This window comes from Scylla paramamosain, chromosome 37 (assembly GCF_035594125.1).
Source record: "Scylla paramamosain isolate STU-SP2022 chromosome 37, ASM3559412v1, whole genome shotgun sequence".
Lineage (NCBI taxonomy): Eukaryota > Metazoa > Arthropoda > Malacostraca > Decapoda > Portunidae > Scylla > Scylla paramamosain.
Window position 1 is genome coordinate 10,517,501 of NC_087187.1, and position 22,763 is coordinate 10,540,263.

At 41.5% G+C, this 22,763-nt stretch overlaps 2 protein-coding genes across 2 annotated transcripts in view; one reads left to right on the forward strand and one right to left on the reverse strand.

Moving 5' to 3' along the window:
- The window catches only part of LOC135091490 (WD repeat-containing protein 86-like), an 8,149-nt gene extending 1,495 nt beyond the window's left edge, over positions 1–6,654 (forward strand). Inside the window, exons 3-7 of the mRNA XM_063989175.1 lie at positions 184–768; positions 3,595–3,720; positions 4,060–4,273; positions 4,938–5,112; positions 6,425–6,654. Of these exons, the coding sequence (XP_063845245.1) occupies positions 565–768; positions 3,595–3,720; positions 4,060–4,273; positions 4,938–5,112; positions 6,425–6,485 (780 nt within the window). The 5' untranslated portion in view covers positions 184–564 and the 3' untranslated portion in view covers positions 6,486–6,654. The remainder of the gene's footprint in view (positions 1–183; positions 769–3,594; positions 3,721–4,059; positions 4,274–4,937; positions 5,113–6,424) is intronic.
- LOC135091488 (salivary glue protein Sgs-3-like) lies at positions 5,692–10,635 on the reverse strand. Its single transcript, XM_063989174.1, has 3 exons — positions 9,589–10,635; positions 9,173–9,245; positions 5,692–6,529 (listed from the first exon to the last, which is right to left on the reverse strand). Exons 1-3 carry the CDS (start codon positions 10,592–10,594, stop codon positions 6,514–6,516), a joined length of 1,095 nt encoding a protein of 364 aa, XP_063845244.1. The 5' UTR covers positions 10,595–10,635; the 3' UTR covers positions 5,692–6,513.
- Positions 10,636–22,763: the final 12,128 nt, after the last annotated feature.

The following is a 22,763-nucleotide window of genomic DNA, read 5'->3' on the forward strand; positions in this document are numbered from 1 at the left end:
CTCACAACAGTTCTTACAACTATCTTGTTTATCAGTTATTTATTCCTTGAAAAAATCATGAAGTGACGAGAATACAGGAAAAAATTAAAATGGGCTCATTAATGAATACTCTCTCTCTCTCTCTCTCTCTCTCTCTCTCTCTCTCTCTCTCTCTCTCTCTCTCTCTCTCTCTCTCTCTCTCAGGACACAAAGGTAGGATATCGCGAGTGTTATGCACGGGTGAGTATATCCTCAGCAGCTCCCAGGACAAGACAACCAAGGCATGGCACGTGGACGAGCTGATACTGGACGACCTGAAGGGAGACGCAGACGACATCGCGTGTATCAAGACATTTGAGGCACGTGTGTGTGTGTGTGTGTGTGTGTGTGTGTGTGCGTGTGTGTGTGTGTGTGTGTGTGTGTTTGTGTGTGTGTGTGTGTGCGCACGCGCGCGCCCGAGCCAGTGTCCTCCGCTATCAACGTAAACAAACACTATTCTCACAAAATAAATAGAATAAAAAAAAAATAAGTAAATAAAAAAAAATAAACCAAAACAAAGTCTATCTAACTTGCCATATCCTCATTATGTATAGATTTTCATTACTGTCACCATCTATCACTGCTTTCTCTGCGTGTGTTCAGGGGCATGACAGGGCCGTGTACCCTCTGATGGTTGACCCCGGCGAGGAAGATGAAACGGGCACGGTTGGCTACGGTGACCTGGTGGTGACAGGAAGCCTGGACTGTACTGCGCGATCCTGGGACTTCGTGTCTGGAAACTGTCTTCAGGTGTGGCTCTTAGTACTGTGATTCGGTGCTGTGACCCTTGGTACTGTGACTCGTTACTGTGACCCTTGGTACTGTGACCAGGTACTGTGGCTCTTGATACTGTGGCTCATGGTACTGTGGCTCATGGTACTGTGGCTCTTGGTATTCTGACCCTTGGTACTGTAACTCTTAAAAACATAACATAAGAAATAAGGAAAGCTGCAAGAAGCCGTCTGGCCTACACGTGGCAGTCCCTGTATGAAATATACCAACCTATTTCCACCTATTGTCCCCATTTATAAATCTGTCTAATCTTCTCTTAAAGCTCCCTAATGACTCAGTATTAACAACTTGATAGCTGAGTCCGTTCTATTCATCTATATTTGGCGCCAAATATAACTTTAAAATTACATCGGGCCTTCTATTTTTAACATTATTAAACATTAATCTTAACACCCTATTTGCCCTGTTTCTTGCCACTATGCATTGCTTTCTTAAACGGAGTTCCTATAACACTCCTAAATCTTTTTCGTACCTTGAACCTACCAAAGCTTTGTTGTTTATTGTGTACCTACTGTGTGGGTTTCCTCTACCTACGCTAAGTACTTTGCATTTGTTGATTTTAAACTGCATTTACCATCTGTCTGTCCATTCGTTCATCCTATCCAAAACTGCCTGCAAGGCGATGGCATCCGATTCTGACCTAATTAATCTACCTATCTTCGTGTTATCTGCAAATTTACTAACATCATTACTAATTCCACTATCCAAGCCATTGATATATATTAAAAATAACAATGGCCTTGATCCCTGTGGCACCCCACTGATTACTTGACCCCACTCGGATTTAGAGCCGTTTATTACAACTCTCTGTCGCCTGTCGCTTAGCCACAACTTTATCCAGCGTAACATCTTTCCATATATCTCGTGTGCCCTAACCTTTCTCAGGAGCCTCTGATGGGGTACCTTGTCAAACGCTTTACTAAAGTCCAGATATAGGATATCATAATTATCACCATTATCCGCTGCCTCGTAAACTTTACTGTAAAAACTTAAGCTCTTCACGCAAGACTTCCTCTTCGTGAAGCCATGCTGTGACTGATTTATCAAATTATGTTTGTCTAAATGCTCCCAAAATGTTCTTCGCTGTTATTGACTCCATTATTTTACCTACAACAGAAGTTACACTGACAGGTCTATAATTATAATTAGACGTTAAGGTTTTATCTCCTTTCTTAAAGATGGGTACTACACTTGCCTGCCTCCACATTACCGGTACCTCACCTGACTTATCTAAAGACAGAAACTAACGGTTCACTAATAATCTCTTTGCATTAAGTACTCTGGGATATATTTCATCTGGTCCTGGTGTCTTGAACTTTTTTCAGCCTATCTATCTCCTGTTCCTCTGTCTCCTTAGTTATGGTAACATGTCAGACTCTTGGTACTGTGGCTCTGATACTGTGATTCTTGGTACTGTGACTCGGTACTTTGGCTCCTGGTGCCGTGATTCTTGGTAGTGTGATTCGGTACTGTGGCTCTTGGTACTGTGGCTCTTGGTACTGTGGCTCTTGGTACTGTGGCCATTGTTGGTACTGTGGCTCTTGGTACTGTGGCTCTTGGTACTGTGGCTCTTGGTACTGTGGCCATTGTTGGTACTGTGGCTCTTGGTACTGTGGCTCTTGGTACTGTGGCTCTTGGTACTGTGGCCCTTGTTGGTACTGTGGCTCTTGGTACTGTGGCTCTTGGTACTGTGGCCCTTGTTGGTACTGTGGCCCTTGTTGGTACTGTGGCTCTTGGTACTGTGGCTCTTGGTACTGTGGCTCTTGGTACTGTGGCCCTTGTTGGTACTGTGGCTCTTGGTACTGTGGCTCTTGGTACTGTGGCTTATGGTACTGTGGGTTTTGGTGCTGTGGCTCATATTACTATGGCTCTTGGTACTGTGGCTCTTGATGCTGTGACCCTTGGTACTGTAGCTCTTGGTTTGGCACTTGGTATTATGGCTCTTGGTGCTGTAATCCTTGGTACTGTGACTCTTGGTACTGTGACCCTTTTGTACTGTGGTTCTTAGTATTGTGACCCTTGGTACTGTGGCTCTTGGTATTATGGCTCTTGGTGCTGTGACCCTTGGTACTGTAACTCGGTACTGTGGCTCTTGGTTCTGTGGCTCATGGTACTGTGGCTCTTGCTACTGTGGCTCATGGTACTGTGATTCGGTACTGTGGCTCTTGGTACTGTAGCTCATGGTGCTGTGGCTCTTGATGCTGTGGCTCATGGCACTGTGGCTTTTGGTACTATGGCGCTTAGTGCCGTGACCCTTGGTACTGTGTCTCTTGGTACTGTGACCCTTGATACTGAGGCTCATAGTACTGTTACTCTTGATACTGTGACCCTTGGTACTCTGCCTCTACAGCTTACTTATTATCTTTCTACTGCAATAGTTAATATTTTCTTTCTTTCGTCCTTGGGGAAGACAGAGACAGAGGAGGAGGAGAAGGAGTGGACACAGGAATACTGTAATGTGCACCGAAATATATCTTCGCCTTTACCTTTGTCCATCTTTGTACTCCAAGAGTTAATCTGTTATTTCATTCTAACATCCCTGGTATTATCGGAGGAGGAGGCAGAGGAGAAGGAGGAGGAGGAGGAGGAGGAGGAGGAGGAGGAGGAGGAGGAGGAGGAGGAGGAGGAGGAGGAGGAGGAGAACATATCCTCACTGAAGCCTTTACTATCCTACATCTGTAACTTCAGACTAAACAGCCCAGCCTATCATAAACATCCTCGTGAGGACCAACAGGACCAATGCTGCTTGTTCTTCCTTTCCATATATCTGTGGGGCGCTCTCAGGTGTTCAAGGGGCACACTGGTAGCGTGGTGGCCATCGTGACGGATTCTGACACGCGTCTCCTCTACACAGCCAGCGCAGACAAGACCATTCGCAGCTGGCACATCGATACGGGAGTCAACTTTCGGGTGAGTTTGCCGTGGTTTGATTCTCATCTCTTGGTTTACTTGTCTTATTTTAATAAGTTTGTGTGTGTGTGTGTGTGTGTGTGTGTGTGTGTGTGTGTGTGTGTGTGTGTGTGTGTGTGTGTGTGTGTGTGTGTGTGTCGGTTTTTGTTAATGATTTTGCTTTTGTTGTAACTTTTTTTTATTTATGCATTTATCTTTTTTTCCGATTCCTTTTATACTCGATTTTGTTTGTGGACATGATAACTCCCTGTCTCTCTCTCTCTCTCTCTCTCTCTCTCTCTCTCTCTCTCTCTCTCTCTCTCTCTCTCTCTCTCTCTCTCTCTCTCTCTCCAATGGCAGGTGTTCGAGGGCCACAAGAGCCACATCACCTGCCTGCTGGCCCTCAACAAGCTGCTCTATAGTGGTGACGGTGACGGCGTGGTGCGGGTGTGGGACCTTACTGCCCGCGACGCCCTCAAGTTGGGACCCCAGCATGTTGTCTCCGTGGACTCCCTCGCCTCCTTCAGGCCAGCCACCAACACCATCAACGCCATCAAGCTCCACAACGGCATGTGTAAGTGTGTGGTATTGATGTGGTGCTCGGCTGGTCATAAACGGGGCCCGTATTTTGAGATACCTTGGTCTCCCATCAGGATTATTTTCAAAGGTCGCAGAGACGATTAGTGGCGTTCTCAACTTTTTTTTTTTTTTTTTTACTGATTATACAGAATTCTTGTTAGATACACTTGCCATGAAAATGCGATTGAAAACCCTAATAACTTTTACTAGACTTACTCTATCACTAGCCGCAGGGTAATGAAAACATTACAGGAAAACTCTAGTAACTTCTAAAGCCTGTTAGACTAACTTTCATTACAACTTGTCATACAACTTGCCATTAGAATAATTTAAGCACTCTTGAAAATCCAAATAATTTCCACTACTCCTGGAATCATGGAAACACCCTTGAAAACCAAAATGATTTCCACCAGGACCTATTAAACTTCCTTAAGAATAATAAAAAAAAAAAAAACACATTTCATAACTCAGTAATGTCCACTAGCCTAATAAATTATACCTGGAATCTAGAAAACACCTCTCAAAACCCCAGTAACTTCTACTACAGCCTGTTTAAAGTAGCCGAGACTAAAACACGGAAATGCTTGAGAACGTGTTCCATAATCCCGTCATGCACAACCACCACCACGAACCACCTCCACTGGCTCTCTTCTCGGCAGTGTTCATAGCGAGCAGCGACAACCTCGCGCGGGCCGTGGACGCCGCCACGAGGGAGGTGTTGGCTGTGTACACGGGCCACCAGATCGCCGTTACCTGCATGGCCATCAGTGGGGAGCATTTCTACACGGGGTCCACTGACACCACGCTCAGGGTGTGGGACATGCCGAAACGAAGGTGTGTGTGTATGTGTGTGTGTAATTCACTTACGATTGTCTATATGCTGGTCACCTAGCCAGCCACTTCCTTACGGAAAGAGCTTGGACTGCATAGCCACCTATCTTTATAAAAGACAGACCAGTCACACACCACACAACGGGACAGCGAGGTCACGATCCCTCGGCTTACATCCCGTACCGACTTGCTGGTAGGTGAATAAAGGCTGCACATTATGAGGCTTGCCCATTTACTGTGTCATGCACGGGACACTAATTCGGGCTTTCTCGGTTTTGTGTGTGTGTGTGTGTGTGTGTGTGTGTGTGTGTGTGTGTGTGTGCTATTTACCATACGATCGTTTGCCAGTGTCGGGACATCGGCAGCCATTCACCTACAGAAAGGGTTCAGAGATCATAGTTACGGATATCTGGGTAGAACTGGCACCACTCCCGCACCACACACCGCGGCGCGGCGGCTCCCTCACATTATGGGAAATGACAGAGGACCCATCAGTGCAGCAGACACCAGCACAAAGGAAATGCTCCTAGGCACTTATTACTCACGAGCTCCTTAGCAGAAGGGTTAAACGGAACGGATATGTGTGTGTGTGTGTGTGTGTGTGTGTGTGTGTGTGTGTGTGTGTGTGTGTGTGTGTGTGTGTGTGTGTGTGTGTGTGTGTGTGTGTGTGTGTGTGTGTGTGCAATGAACACAATGAACACAACTCCATCTTTTTGTAACAAACTTTAAGCATACTGCTGCCCCTAAGTTACAAGTAGTGTATGTCCCTGCAGTGGTTGTCTTGGTGTGGCAGCGACAAAAGACCTGAAGGGATTTCAGTCCCTCAGGTTTTGTCGTTATTCCCTGATAGTCTCCAAATGCTCTCCAAAAAATGTGCGCTTTTAACAGAGAGAGAGAGAGAGAGAGAGAGAGAGAGAGAGAGAGAGAGAGAGAGAGAGAGAGAGAGAGAGAGAGAGAGAGAGAGAGAGAGAGAGAGAGCTACGAATAGTTTATTGTTCACAAACAGTTGACTTTCTACATTACCCTTCTAACACTACTGTCATCCCACTTGAACATGCCTGCTAACCTAAAATAAACCTAACCTAATCTAACGTTAACTAACCAAATAACATAATAACTTAACCAAACTTTTCCGGGCAAACCCAACAATCTGTACTACGTACAAAACAAGAAATTACATAAAAATACAGAAGCCTTTGAAGTATTTACGTGTACGCCACTCAAAGCCGTCACATGTATGCTTACCTAACCTCGTACACACCTACGTACACCCACACCCACACGCACATTGACACTGCCTGTCTGTACATTGCAGGGCGGAGGGAGAAGAATCTTCGAGCTCCAACGAAGAGGAATCCGAGGAGGGAGAAGACTGAGGCGTTCCGCTGGGTCATAATCTTCCACTTATTTTCGGGTTGCTCTGGAGAGGGAAGAAAAGATAATGATGATCTGTCTGTCTGTTGTCCCGTTCATTCTGCTATACACACACTCTCTCTCTCTCTCTCTCTCTCTCTCTCTCTCTCTCTCTCTCTCTCTCTCTCTCTCTCTCTCTCTCTGATACATTTCAGAGAGTTTAAAAGAAATAAATGTTAGTGTTGCAATATATGATAATAAATACAATGAAAACAATAAATTTCTATCACACACAAATAAAGGACAGAAAAAATGGTATGTTTGTGAAAATGAGTATGCACTCACTATATAAATAAACATTACTGTGGTGAAAATTCATAATACGTATACATGCACATTTTGTCCATCTCACTGTTACTTTGGAAATCATAAATAACACGATGAAAATATTAATAGCACTCGCATGCCAATCCACGCACACACACGTACACATACACACTGCAAAAGAGAGAGAGAGAGAGAGAGAGAGAGAGAGAGAGAGAGAGAGAGAGAGAGAGAGAGAGAGAGAGAGAGAGAGAGAGAGAGAGAGAGAGAGAGAGAGAGAGAGAGAGAGAGTTTTCAAAGAAGAGTATTGGATCCGTGTAATCCATAACAAAAGCAGTGATGTGTGAATCTTTTTATTACACTTCTACTTGAACAGACAGAGGACGCAAGGCGCGGAGCTGAGGATCTGACAATATCCTCAGCATCGTGACTCACTGTGAAGGAAGACTTACATCTATAAAGACAGTGAAAGGAGACTTGCATCTATAAACACAGTAAAAGGAGACTTACATCTATAAAGACAGTGAAAGGAGACTTGCATCTATATACACAGTAAAAGGAGACTTACATCTATAAATACAGTGCAAGGGGAATTGCATCTATAAACACAGTAAAAGGAGACTTACATCTATTAACACAGTGAAGGAAGACTTACATCTATACACACAATGAGGGGAGATTTACATCTTTAACTCTAGTTTTCAATCTCCGTAATACACGCATCTGAAAAAAAAAAAAAAAAAACTCACTGACACTTTATGACTCAACATCGTGATTACACAGCTGAAAACACAAGACCGGATACTCAAACTTTCGGACGCTCGACTTGTTTTGAACAGGTTCTAGTTGCTGCCACGGGTTGTGGAGGCTGTATCATCCTACACGTCTTAGACCGTGAATGCGGTACGCTTCACGAATATGTATTAATAACATAAACAAACAGCATTTATTATCTTAACATTTGAAACTCAAAATTGATATGTTTAACAGTATATCCCATTGATGGCTGTATTATTGATAGTGGCAAGTATTCTTAAAGCACACCGCATGGTTTGAACACAGTTGCAACATTTCTGACCACGACAATACACAATATTCTCGAGGGCTTTCAAGGATGTTTTCGTAATTTTACTGATAGTTTGATTTTAACATGATTCTGTGAAAGCTCTAAGGATTTTCAAGGGTGTTTTTAAGGTTTTAGTGATTGTTTACTAGGTTCTACTGAAAGTTTTTTTTTTCTGGATTCTCAAGGGTGTTTTTTTTTTTTTAAGATTGTAATGAATGTATCAGGCTCGCTCTTATGAGAGCCTTTAGGGTTTTCACGAGTGTTTTACGATTCTACTTATGGTTTAACAGTTTCTGATGAAACTTCTTGGAGATTTCAAGGATGTGTTTATGGCTCTCGTAATTGTTTAACATGCTCCTAGAATTTTTAATGATGTTTTGATACCTCCATTGATAGTGTAACATACTCGTACTCTGGTAGAAGTTATTAGGGTTTTAAAGACATCTTTCATGAATTCAGTGATTGTTAACAAAATGGTGGAGGGATTTTCAACGATGCTTTCATAATATCAAGGATAGATCAGGATCCCTCGTAAAAGTTCTTTGCGTAGAATTATCAAACAATCTTTTTTTTTTTTCCTTTCTAATGTGAAAATTACTCTTCATGTATGAAATGGTATTACGAAACACGAAGAGACTCCTGGCGCAGCACACAAAGAGGTCGACCAGCACAGGGCCACCTCTTCATGAATCACTTGGCATGTTTCATGCTTCACTACTGCTTCTTTTGAACACAAACGTCCCTATGGCCACCAACAAAAAGACTCATAAAATATTTTCTGTTGAACGTAATTTGTATAACATGCATTATTTACTTGGATATGAACCTCAGAATATTTACCATCGTAGCAATGCATGTGAAATGCACTGATTCTGTAGTTTTAAAAGTTTGTGATTTCCATGAGTACGAACACTACAATGAGCACTTTCTCGGACGAGGAAGGGGGGAAGTGTTCGTCAATGCCGCTGAAAGGAATCGCTCTCTCCGAGAGTTGCTTCGCGGAAAGGGGAAGGGGTTGTTTGGTAATCCCAGTCTTTGGATTATGAATGGTGCTTTCGTAATTCCAGTGACAATTTAGCAACAATTCTGCATCACCAAGCAAAAAATAAAAACAATACAGGAACCGGACTAATCATCTCTGTGGTCTTAAAACAAGATTTCAAAACACGACCTGCGCTAACAAAAAATGGAATACAACCTGACAGGAGCAACTGGCGAGAACAATGAGCCCTGCAGAGCAGCACAAACTCCTGTCTGTTCACTAAGGCAATGCTTTGTGTGTGTTCAGTGATGGATAAAGCGGTGAGTGGTTGGACTCACTCAGTTCCTTCAGGCACGGGCCTTCCTGCAAGCTGCTGAAGTGAACTGCGCTTCCTGCACCCGCTAGTGACACCTGTGGAGAGATATTACTATTACTACTACTACAACTATTATTATTATTATTATTATTATTGTTATTGTTATTGTTGTTGTTGTTGTTGTTGTTGTTGTTGTTGCTGTTGCTGTTGCTGTTGTTGTTGTTGTTGTTGTTGTTGTTGTTGCTGTTGCTGTTGCTGTTGTTGTTGTTGTTGTTGTTTTATTATTATTATTATTATTATTATTATTATTATTATCGTTATTATCGTCATCATTACACATTGCAAGAGAGAGAGAGAGAGAGAGAGAGAGAGAGAGAGAGAGAGAGAGAGAGAGAGAGAGAGAGAGAGAGAGAGAGAGAGACTGATGGTGTTCCTTACCTTTTTCACTGTCGGTTGTGTTGGTCTTTGTTTTTTTCTTGAGGCCCTTCACAAGTTGGACTAGATACATTGCCAGTACAATGCCCAACATTACCACCACCACCAGTAAGGAGCTTGGTATAGATTCTGTGCAAATTGGGGTGGTAGGCGATACAGTGGACGCAGGTGTAGGAGTGATAGGGCGTGTGGTCATGGTAGTGCTTGTGGTCGTGGTAGGGCGTGTGGTCATGGTAGGGCGTGTGGTCGTGGTAGTGCTTGTGGTCGTGGTAGGGCGTGTGGTCGTGGTAGGGCGTGTGGTCGTGGTAGGGCGTGTGGTCATGGTAGGGCGTGTGGTCGTGGTAGGGCGTGTGGTCATGGTAGGGCGTGTGGTCGTGGTAGGGCGTGTGGTCGTGGTAGGGCGTGTGGTCGTGGACGTGGCGGGGCGGACGGTCGCAACAGGTCGAGGGGTGATGCTGTCACTTCTCGGAGATGTATAAGCCCTGCAAGGCACACCTTCCTTTTCATGAATGTCCATAATCTTTACAATCTTGCAGCGTGAGTCCGGGGGGTTGATCCTCCATGCTGAGGGACCGTGACCCATAACAATGTAGTCCTCAATTTTATCGACAGAGGCAGTATAGTAGCACAGGCTGGGACACCTGTCAGTCCACATTCTAATGTAAAGTCCGTGATGGTTGATGTTGTCAGAAGTGTAGTTGTATGGCCACGAAGCCACCAAAATCTGCCACCAGTCCGCTTCATCCTGAAAGCACTTGTCATGCTTCGGGAAAAAGGCGGTATACTCCTCGCCATCAGACGTCACCACCGTCATGCTGACGCCTTGGAAGCCTGGGTCTGGTCGCAAGTACAGATATGAGCTTACGTGTGACAGTCCAATGGTTAAGTTATGATTAGCGGCCGTCACTATGTATTCAGGAGCGCATAGCTGGGCCAGGACAAGGTTTGGGGAGATTCCAGGCCCAGCTGTCAGGACTAGCAGTAGGAATAAGGAAGGCACGTTCTTCATGGCCGAAGAGGAGTATGAGTGTGTGTGCAAGGAGTTCAGGAGACGGTATGGCTACAGGATGCACTTTGGTGCTTGCTATCATTCATCCCCTCTTCCCCCCCTCTATGCTACGGCGCAGCGCCGCACTGGCTCCCGTTATTACTCGTATGTCTTAGGGCCGTATCCGTAGACTACATTTATCAACATTCGCTTCGTATATTCATATTCCAAGTCATTAACATTTACGGAAGATAACACAAAATAGTGGAACTCTCAATAAAACTCGTCTAAGGCTGGTGGCGCCAGCAGAACTGCAGAGTTGAATCTTAATGTGTCTCTTTGTTTTCTGCTGAAGTGACTAACGAAGTTTGAAAGAACCTAAAATATTGAAATAAATTATATTGATGTAGCTTGAAGAAGCTAGAGAATAACAGGTGATATTTTTTATGAAGAAGTTGTTCGGTGACAAAACGGAAGTCAGTGTACCTCTCCCCCCTCACTGATACCCGTATATTTCCAGCGAATGACGGAAAAATGTACATATTTCTTCGTTCTTGTTAGTATATTTATGAAGGAACTATACTCATAAATGTCCTTCTATGGTACAATGATCACAGAATAGGCACATGGTAGTATTAGGAGCCCAGGAAAGAGAAAGGAGGCTGTCATAGCGGTCGCCATAACTGGATCAGGTATCCTTCCCACTGACACCTGTGTATTTCCAGCAAGTAAGGGAAAATATACACATTTTTTAGTTCAAGGTAGTATACTCATGAACGAATTATTCACAGGAATACGATTTTCTTCTATGGCACAGTGATAATATAAAAGACACAGAGTCGTGTTAGGACCTAAGTAAACAGCGACGAGGCTGTTATGGCGGCCGTCATATCCCAACGGCAAACCTGTGTTAACTTGCTGCTTTCCTCTCTGAATCCCAGGCAATGAGCACTTTCAACTGAACACTATCACGTACTGGTATCAGTCTAAAAAAAACTATTACAGGCTAATTTTATTCAGATACAAATCCGAAAGTGTTACACGCTAATAAAAGGATAGTAGAAAGGCGAGCGCTGCCTCATGGCTTCCATAATGAACAGCTCATCGGGTGGAAATTTCCAATAAGAATATGCTTGTCTAAAGAGGTCATCCTGCAGATCTGCGATATCTATCAAAATGAACCTTATTTGAAGTACTTATTATGCCACAGAAGGTTTTACAACATACAAGCTACAAGTCCGAGTGATACATTACAATAATTGTATTTGCTTTCTTTGCCTAATACGGGAAACAAATACGTGAAAAAACAGAAAATATCGATTACTACAAGCCATTATATCTCATATATGTCACGACAGGTGAGCACTGCAGTACCAACCTTCCCGGTTGTTGAAGTCTCATAGAATAAGTGATTTATAGTATAAAGAAAAAAAAAACATTAAAAATAAGCTTCAGTATTTTTAAAATATCAATCACAAGCTTAGAATTATCTCATATATCCACCTACAAGAACAAAATTTAGGTACAGAGGCTAATGGTAAATGTCGTGTGTCTTGGCCAAGCTTGAGAGGAGGGTGAACATTGTAATCGCTTCGGGTTATGAATGGTCAATGGATACAGTCCAACGAAGGGTCGATGGATATGGACTATAGGTCCAAAAGAATCCCATCCGAGCTTGGTGACAGACACCAATCCTTTACAAACGACACCTTCCTCAGTGTACAGTACCGCTGTTTCACTGAGACACGTCATGGCACGAGCTTTTGCTTAATTAAATGAAATGAAAGCGCGAGACAAAAGTAGGAAGCTGGGATGGCATGGCCACCCACACATCACCGCAAGGGCGCAGGTTGGGTTGCGCGGCTTCGGTGACACACGGATAAAGTTGCCATAAGTTACCATCCACTGCAACATCGCTTCAGAGCTCTTCCTCATGTGCCTACAATATATATATATACATATATATATATATATATATATATATATATATATATATATATATATATATATATATATATATATATATATATATATATATATATATATATATATATATATATATATACGAGTATACTTCCATGGCTATAACCCATCTCCGGACACAGATCACACAAATCATGATCCGGATCACTCAAATCAGGGTAAATTCAGATCAAGATGTAAATAGAACACGGGCCGCGCGGCCAAATCAGTGATCAGAGACGGATCATGTTAAAAAGAAGACGCCTTCAGTGTTGCACCACCGTGCTCTGGAAACCTCAACGTCAATACTATGTCCAAACTATGCGGTGTGCTTCAAAAATACTAATCACTATTAACATTATAGGTAACAATGAAGAATACTACTAAATAGTCAATTCTGAGTTTCAAATAATGAAATAATAAATGCTGCTTGCTTATATTATTATTATTAGTTATACGTACGTATTCCTAAAGCATACTGAATGCATGGTTTCAGACAAGTAGGATGAGATCTCGCGACCCCCACTACGCATAAACATATCATAAGAAGTCGAGCGTCCAAACGTTTTGAATATCCGGTCGTGTTCTCCCAAGTAACTGTTTAGGTCACGACATGCAGTCATAATCTGAAATATCAGCGGATGCCATCCCCCCCACCTCCCTTTCATTGTGAATCACGACACTGAGGGTATTGTATGGTCCTCAGTTCCGCGCCTTGTGTCTTCTGTCTGTTCAAGTAGAAGTGTAATAAAGAGGCACACACGGATCCACTGCTCTCTCTCTCTCTCTCTCTCTCTCTCTCTCTCTCTCTCTCTCTCTCTCTCTCTCTTTCTGTGTGTGTGTGTGTGTGTATGTGTGTGTGTCATTAATATTATCATTGTTTTGTTTATAACTTCCAAAGAAACAAGGATGTGGACAAAATGTACATTTATATCTAATTTTAATCTTCAATATATATATATATATATATATATATATATATATATATATATATATATATATATATATATATATATATATATATATATATATATATATATATATATATATATATATATATATATATATATATATATATATATATATATATATATATATATATATATATATATACGAGTATATATATATTTTTTTTTTTTTTTTTTTACCAACGCTTTCAGCTCTGTATGGGGACCAGCACCTCAGTGGGCCTTCCTTTTTTCGCAATTTGTGTTGCCCTCTACTAGCGTCCTTCCTACATGAAAAAAAAAAAAAAGAAAAGGGTAAACTATTCCAGATCTTCACATCACCAATAGTGCTATAACTCTTGCGGTCTGAAAGTCTTCCCAGAGCAGCTGATGCGTGGAGCATTATGAGGTCACCACAAGTCGTGACCTCGTAGTAAGGTGTGGGCGGCTATGCCACCCCAGCACCCTACATCATTCTCACGCTTCCATTTCATCAAATGAAAGATCAGCTCGTGTCGTGATGTGTCTCAGCGAAAGTTTACTTCAATACATCGGGGGAGGTGTCATTTGTATAGTGTTGATGGCTGTCACCAAGACTGTGCAAGATTCCTATCGACCTATGACATATGAGTAACACGCCGAGCCAGCGCGGCGTCCTGCGGGAGCATGTACAAATGAAGTAGGGATGAAGGACAGCAAGCACCAAAGACCATCATGTAGCCATACCATCTCTTAAACTTCTTACACACACACATACACACACTCTTCTCTCCAGTCATGAAGAACGCGGTTTCCCTACTACTTCTGCTTCCTACTTTACTTTACTTCCGCCCTAGCTCATCTATGCAATCCTTAATTCACAATCATTGACGACGACACCGCCGTTACCACTGCAATCTCACACTTGGGCAAATATTTATACTTGCGACCTGACCCAGGCTTGCAAGGTGTCTGCATGACGTTGGTGACGTCTGATCGCGAGGAGTACAGCGCCTTTTTCCCGAAGCAGGACAAGTGCTTTCAGGATGAAGTGAACTGGTGGCAGATTTTGGTGGAGTCATGGCCATACAACTACACCTCTGGCAACATCAACCATCACGGACTTTATTTCAGAATGTGGACTAGCGGATGTCCCAGCCTGTGCTACTATAATGCCACAGTCGACAAAATTGCGCGTGTCAGTGTTACCATTTATGGCCCCTCAGCATTGAGAATCATTCCTCCAGATTCACGCTGCAGGATCGTGAAGATTATGAACATTCCTGAAGAGGAAGCCGTCGAGAACGACTCGAGGAAGCGTATCGAGAACTGACAGCACCATGACAGGACCTGTTGTGACTAAACGCTCTACCACGACTTCGCAACGTAATATGACCACTGCCTCATCTACCACCACAATTTTCACAGAATCTTTGCCAGTCCCTTTTGTGGTGGTGGTGGTGCCGGGCATTGTGCTGACAGTGGTAACGGCGGGGTCGGTGCGTCTGGCCCTGCTTGTGAAGGGACTCAAGGAAAAGCAAACAGCAGCAGGCCCAACAGTGCATGAAGTAAGGAACACCACAATCTCTCTCTCTCTCTCTCTCTCTCTCTCTCTCTCTCTCTCTCTCTTTCTCTCTCTCTCTCAGCCTCTTCGCGACTGATAATATAACCAATAAATTCCATCACAGCGTATTACACATTGGAATGATCAGAACATAGTAAAAAATCCTAGGAACCTTTTAAAAATATTATTAGAACCATGAACACATCCTTGAAAAATCCAAAAGGATACATCTGAAATTAAGCAAGTATCAGTGAAATCATAACAATGTCCTTCGATAGCCTAAAAATTCTTACTAGAGCCTGTTGATCTCGTTAAAATTATATGATATTCTTCATATCACAGAAAACTTTCAGTAAAACCTCCTAAACTATAACTAAAACCATAAAAACAGACTTGGAAACTCTTAGAGCTTTAACTGCTTCATGTTAAACTATCACTTAAATCATGAAAACATTCTTGAAAACCAAAATAAGTTTCAGATAATATTTGAATAACATTACCATTTTCATATGAGAGCTGCATTAGGTTAGGTTAGGTTGAAATTAATTTAGTTCAAGAACTTCACTCTTGATCCCTTCATTGCGTAAATCATGACATGAAAAAGCATTATATTTTTGCCGCAAATAAGCAGCCAGTGTGTGTGTGTGTGTGTGTGTGTGTGTGTGTGTGTGTGTGTGTGTGTGTGTGTGTGTGTGTGTTTTCTTCGTAAGTTGGAGGGACACTGGCCACGGGAAACAAAACCGGTATGGTGGGGCGGGGGCTCCACTCATACCACTATTTTTGACAGGATGGAATGAAAAGTTTTTCGTCTCATCAAATCCTCTCCTCTAACTGATTGTCTTCAGCCTCTCTCTCTCATCACTGTAATGTTGCATCTCTTGCTATCTTCTATCGCTATTTTCATGCTAATTGTTTTTCTAATCTTGCTAAAAGCTCTTCTGATCTTGCTAACTGCATGCCTCCCTCCTTCCGCAGTCTCGCTGCACAAGACTTTCTTCTTTCTCTCACCCCTATTCTGTCCACCTCTATAATACAAGAGTTAACCAGTATTCTCAATCATTTATCCCTTTCTTTGGTAAACTCTGGAACTCCCTGCCTGCCTCTGTATTTCCACCTTCCTGTGACTTGAATTCCTTCAAGAAGGAGGTTTCAAGACACTTATCCTTCAATTTCTGACTACCGCTTTGGACGCTTTTCTGGGACTGGCATCTAAGTGGGCTTTTTTTTTTTTTTTTCATTGAATTTTTGTTGCCCTTGGCAACAGCAAAAGTTTCACCGAAATCTCTAAAAAGAGGATGACCAAGACTCAGTAAAGAAAGCCAGATCACCAGTAGAGCGACCTTGACGGAACCCATACTGGCGATCAGATAGAAGGTTGTGGAGTGATAGATGTTTAAGATTCTTCCTATTGAAGTTAGATTAAAAACTTTAGATAGGTAGGAAATTAAAGCAATACGACGGTAGTTTGAGGGATTAAAACGGTCACCCTATTTAGGAACAGGCTGAATGTAGGCAAGCTTTCAGCAAGAAGGAAAGGTAGATGTTGACAGACAGGGTTGAAAGAGTTATACTAGGCAAGGCGCAAGCCTTGCCTAGTATAACTCTCCTCCACCCTCTCCTCCACCTCTCCTCCACCCTCTGACTACTTCATGCCACGTATTAAAATTCTTCGTAATGATGTTTTCCATGCCCTCGCTGGTCTAAACCCTCGGAAGGCTTATGGACCTGATGGGGTCCCTCCTATTGTTCTCCGAAACTGTGCCTCCGTGCTTGCACCTTGCCTAGTCAAACTCTTTCAGCTCTGTCTGTCAACATCTACCTTTCCTTCTTGCTGGAAGTTTGCCTACATTCAACCTGTTCCTAAAAAGAGTGACCGCTCTAATCCCTCAAACTACCGTCCTATTGCTTTAATTTCCTGCTTATCTAAAGTTTTTGAATCTATCCTCAACAGGAAGATTCTTAAACATCTTTCGCTTCACAACCTTCTATCTGATCGCCAGTATGGGTTCCGTCAAGGCCGCTCTACTGGTGATCTTCTGGCTTTCCTTACTGAGTCTTGGTCATCCTCTTTTAGAGACTTTGGTGAAACTTTTGCTGTTGCCTTGGACATATCAAAAGCCTTTGATAGAGTCTGGCACAAAGCTTTGATTTCCAAACTACCCTCCTACGGTTTCTATCCTTCTCTCTGTAACTTCATATCAAGTTTCCTTTCTGACCGTTCTATTGCTGCTGTGGTAGACGGTCACTGTTCTTCTCCTAAATCTATTAACAGTGGTGTTCCTCAGGGTTCTGTCCTGTCACCCACTCTCTTCTTATTATTCATTAATGATCTTCTAAACCAAACTTCTTGTCCTATCCACTCCTATGCTGATGATACCACCCTGCACTTTTCCACGTCTTTTCATAGACGTCCAACCCTTCAGGAGGTAAACATATCACGCAGGGAAGCCACAGAACGCCTGACTTCTGATCTTTCTAAAATTTCTGATTGGGGCAGAGCAAACTTGGTATTGTTCAATGCCTCAAAAACTCAATTCCTCCATCTATCAACTCGACGCAATCTTCCAGACAACTATCCCCTCTTCTTCAATGACACTCAACTGTCCCCCTCTTCTACACTGAACATCCTCGGTCTGTCCTTTACTTATAATCTGAACTGGAAACTTCACATCTCATCTCTAGCTATCTATGAAGTTAGGTGTTCTGAGACGTCTCCGCCAGTTTTTCTCACCCCCTCAGCTGCTACCTCTGTACAAGGGCCTTATCCGTCCATGTATGGAGTATGCTTCACATGTCTGGGGGGGTTCCACTCATACTGCTCTTCTAGACAGGGTGGAATCAAAAGCTTTTCGTCTCATCAACTCCTCTCCTCTAACTGACTGTCTTCAGCCTCTCTCTCACCGCCGCAATGTTGCATATCTAGCTGTCTTCTACCGCTATTTTCATGCTTACTGCTCTTTTGATCTTGCTAACTGCATGCCTCCCTCCTTCCGCGGCCTCGCTGCACAAGATTTTCTTCTTTCTCTCACCCCTATTCTGTCCACCTCTCTAACGCAAGAGTTAACCAGTATTCTCAATCATTCATCCCTTTCTCTGGTAAACTCTGGAACTCCCTGCCTGCTTCTGTATTTCCACCTTCCTATGACTTGAATTCCTTGAAGAGGGAGGTTTCAAGACCACCAATTTTTGACCACTGCTTTTACCCTTTTATGGGACTGGCATTTCAGTGGGCATTTTTTTTATTAGATTTTTGTTGCCCTTGGCCAGTATCCTTCCTACATAAAAAAAAAAATATATATATATATATATATATATATATATATATATATATATATATATATATATATATATATATATATATATATATATATATATATATATATATATATATATATATATATATATATATATATATATATATATATATATATATATATATATATATATATATATATATATATGTATGTATGTATGTATGTATGTATGTATATGTGTGTGTGTGTGTGTGTGTGTGTGTGTGTGTGTGTGTGTGTGTGTGTGTGTGTGTGTGTGTGTGTGTGTGTGAGAAAAAGCAGTGTCAATCCATTAATTATTATAATTTATAGTATATATTATTCATATCAATTGCAAATTAACATTATTGTATAATCATATGAGAGAGAGAGAGAGAGAGAGAGAGAGAGAGAGAGAGAGAGAGAGAGAGAGAGAGAGAGAGAGAGAGAGAGAGAGAGAGAGAGAGAGAGAGAGAGAGAGAGAGAGAGAGAGAGAGAGAGAGAGAGAGAGAGAGAGAGAGAGAGAGAGAGAGAGAGAGAGAGAGAGAGAGAGAGAGAGAGAGAGAGAGAGAGAGAGAGAGAGAGAGAGAGAGAGAGAGAGAGAGAGAGAGAGAGAGAGGTTAAAGAATAGTATACCAAGAAAAATCAAACTTCAGGCCATCTTTCGCCTGATACACTGTTTATTTCTTGTCGTTCATCTATCTATAAGCACAGCACATGTATATGTATAGTACATGTACGTACGAGTATATAGGATAAGTGTTTTGAAATCTCCCTCTTGAAGGAGATCAAGCCATAGGAAGTGGAAATACAAAAACAAGCAGGGAGTTCCAGAGTTTACCAGAGAAAGAGATGAATGATTAAGAATCATGGTTAATTCTTGCGTTAGAGAGGTGGGCAGAATAGGGGTCAGTGAAAAAAGAAAGTCTTATGCAGCGAGGCCGCGGGGGGAGGAAAGGCATGTAGTTAGCAAGATCAGAAGAACAGTTGGCATGAAAATAGCGGTCAAAGATAGCAAGAGATGCAACATTGCGGCGATGAGAAAGAGGCTGAAGACAGTCAGTTAGAATAGAGGAGTTCATGAGACGAAAAGCTTTTGCTTTCACCCTGTCTAAAGGAACGGTATGAGTGGAATCCCCCTTTAAATGTGAAGCATAACCCATACATGGATGGATAAGGACCTTATACAGAGTTATCAGCTGGGAGAGGGTAAGAAAAACTGGCGGAGACGAATCAGAACACTTAACTTCATAGAAGCTGTTTTAGCAAGAGATAAGATGTGAAGTTTCCAGTTTAGATTATTAGGGGGGAGTCGTACGATCCGGACCAGAAATTTTTTTTCTTTTTACAATTTTCTGCAGTTTTTCCGCTTCTTTTGATATATGTAACGTTTTGAAAAAAAAAAAATCTTTCCTTTATGTAATGAGGTCTTCCGTCATGAAATTCCACGGTTTCGCCCGCCATAAGACTTGTATGATAAGTTTTTTTCTTTTCCTTTATTTCCCATATTTTTTTTTCTGAAATACCAGTTTTTCTTTAGTCTCCTATGAAAATTTACGGTTCTCTCACTCTGTGGAGCATTAGAGAGCACGAAATTTTATGCCTAACTATTTCTCTCAGATTTATATACAAAAAAAATTAATTATAGAATTTTTTTTTTCGTAAAACATGCAAATAATCAATGTGTCTGTATCAGATATCTTTAGCATTAATATTTTATTTATTTCAAACAGTTAAACACTGGTTTTTACTTAGAAATATGGCGAAAAATAACAAAAATTCCGCCCCCCCCGCTAATTAAGCGTGAAATCATGAATCGCTCTCGGCCTATGTGCAAAACCAATTGGACTAACTAAATGAAATGCTTCTTCAACATATTCTGATGTATATATTATGTGAATTTCAAGTCTCTAGCTGCAATAGGTGAATTATAGTTACCCCTTAGACTTTATGACGTGATATCTCAAAATGGCGGAATTTGGCATATAAAAATTATCTCTTCCATTGTTATTCCTGTTACACATATATGGGCTATTGCAGCTTATGAAACTATGAGAGGCGAACAAAGTCTGCTATCGAAATTTTTGTTTGGAGTCGATTTTGATTTTTGACAAATATTTGAGTCAAAATTTTTTTTTACTTTTTCATTGAAAATTTTTTTATTATTGTACAAGAAAAACAGTAGCAGATATTGTTTTCCTATCCTTCCTGATTAAAATGCTTTTTAAATTAAAGAAATTGGTCAATAAATAAGGGAGGAGATATGAGTTGAACACAGGCAATTTAACATGGGATTAGGGATTTTACAACCCACCCATAAGTAAAGGACAGACCGAGGATGTTCAGTGTAAAAGAGGGGTACACTTTGAGTGTCAATGGAGAAGAGTGGATAGCTGTCTGGAAGGTTGTGTTGAGTTGATAGATGGAGGAACTGAGTTTTTGAGGCATTAAACAATACCAAGTTTGCTCTGCCCCAATCAGAAATTTTAGAAAGATCAGAAGTCAGGCGTCCTGTGGCTTCCCTACGTGAACTATTTGCTTCCTGAAGGGTTGGACGTGGAAAAGTGCAGGGGAGTGGATATGACAAGAATCATAGGAGTGCATATGACAAGAAGTTTGTTTTAGAAGATCATTGACGGAAGAGAGTGGGTGACAGGAAGGAACCCTGACGAACATTACTATTAATAGATTTCGGAGAAGAACAGTGACCGTCTACCACAGCAGCAATAGAACGGTCAGAAAGGAAACTTGAGATGAAGTTACAGAGAAAAATATAGAAGCCATAGGAGGGCTGTATGAAAATCAAATCTTTGTGCCAGACTCTATCAAAGTCTTTTAATATGTCTAAGGGAACAGCAAAAGTTTCACCGAAATCTCTAAAAGAGGATGACCAAAACTAAGTTAGGAAAGCCAGAAGATCACCAGTGGTGCCGCCTTGACAGAACCCATACCGGTGATCAAATAGAAGGTTGTAAAATGGTAGATGTTTAAGAAACTTCATGTTGACGATAGATTAAAAACTTTAGATAGGTAGGAAATTAAAGCAATACGACGGTAGTTTGAGGGATTAGAACGGTCACCCTTTTTAGGAACAGGTTGAATGTAGGCAAACTTCCAGCAAGAAGGAAAGGTAGATGTTAATAGATAGAGCTGAAAGAGTTTTAGTAGACAAGGTGCAAGCACGGAGATACACTTTTGGAGAACAATAGGAGGGAGCCCATCAGATCCATAAGCCTTCCGAGGGTTTAGGCCAGCGAGGGCATATAAAGCATCATTGCGAAGGAGTTTAATAGGTCAGAGGGTGGAGGGAAGGCAGGAACAAATCCTATATAATCTAATGTAGAGTTTTCAGCAAAGGTCTAAGTGAAGAGTTCAGCTTTAGAAATAGATGAGATGGCAATGGTGTCATCAAGTTGAAATAAAGGAGGGTAAGATGAAGTAAAGTTATTCTAAATGTTTTTGGCTAAGTGCAAGAAGTCACGAAGGTAGTTAGATTTTGAAAGATTTTGACACTTTCTATTAATGAAGGAGTTTTTGGCAAGCTGGAGAACAGATTTGGCATGATTCCGGGCAGAAATATAAAGCGCATGAGATTCTGGTGATGGAAGGCTCAAGTACCTTTGGTGGGCCATTTCTCTATATGCTTCATAACTTTCTTTTGAAGAAAATGTACTTCTTTACATATACTCAGTTAAATCAACAGACTGTTTCATACCTATGAATTTTGCGTTACACCATGTGCTGGATGGTATTGGAACGCGATTCACCTTCAGAAGGAAAGGGACATGCCACACTTTCTATTGGCTCTCTACTGACACAGACATCTGTTGCTAATGGAAACAAGAAAATTTTCAAAATTTATTTAATTAACACTATTTACACTTCTTAAAAGTCATCATGAAAACTATTACTCACACATCTTAAATTCGCTCAAAGTCATTTGATGTCACTTTATATCTTTTCCACATTCATATTCATTAATTTATGAAAGTTTTAAAAACACACATGATGTTAACATCACTTCAATCAGTTTTAAAAACACACATGATGTTAACATCACTTCAATTAAGTTTATCTTCATGCAATACACCATAAAAACCCATACCATACAAAATATAAAGCATTTCTCTGGAGGAGACTGTAGGCACGATAATTACTCCACTTACTTAATGTTATTCTGTCCATCTCGGCTCCTCTCTCGTTAAGCACTGTGGACTCCATGCTTTTCCGTCTGCTTCACAATTCTCTCTGTCACTCTTCTCGTATATAATTTAAATTTGGACTGCCTTTTTCCCTCAGAAAATTATCTTTCATTTTCATAACATTGTTCTAGTTGTTTCTTTTATTGTTGTTGGTAGTGTATGGGTGCCCAGGAGTGCCAATGAAATTCATTTGTAAAAGGGCTGTCGTACATTATAAAAGACTGGTACAGCGTCATGGAGCGATGGAGCCGCCATGTAACGCCT

Coding starts and splice junctions, on each gene's coding strand:
- LOC135091488 (XM_063989174.1), bottom strand. CDS start 10,594: ATGAAGAACGTGCCTTCCTTATTCCTACTGCTAGTCCTGACAGCTGGG. Junction 9,246..9,588: donor CACAACCGACAGTGAAAAAG/GTAAGGAACACC, acceptor ATCTCTCCACAG/GTGTCACTAGCGGGTGCAGG.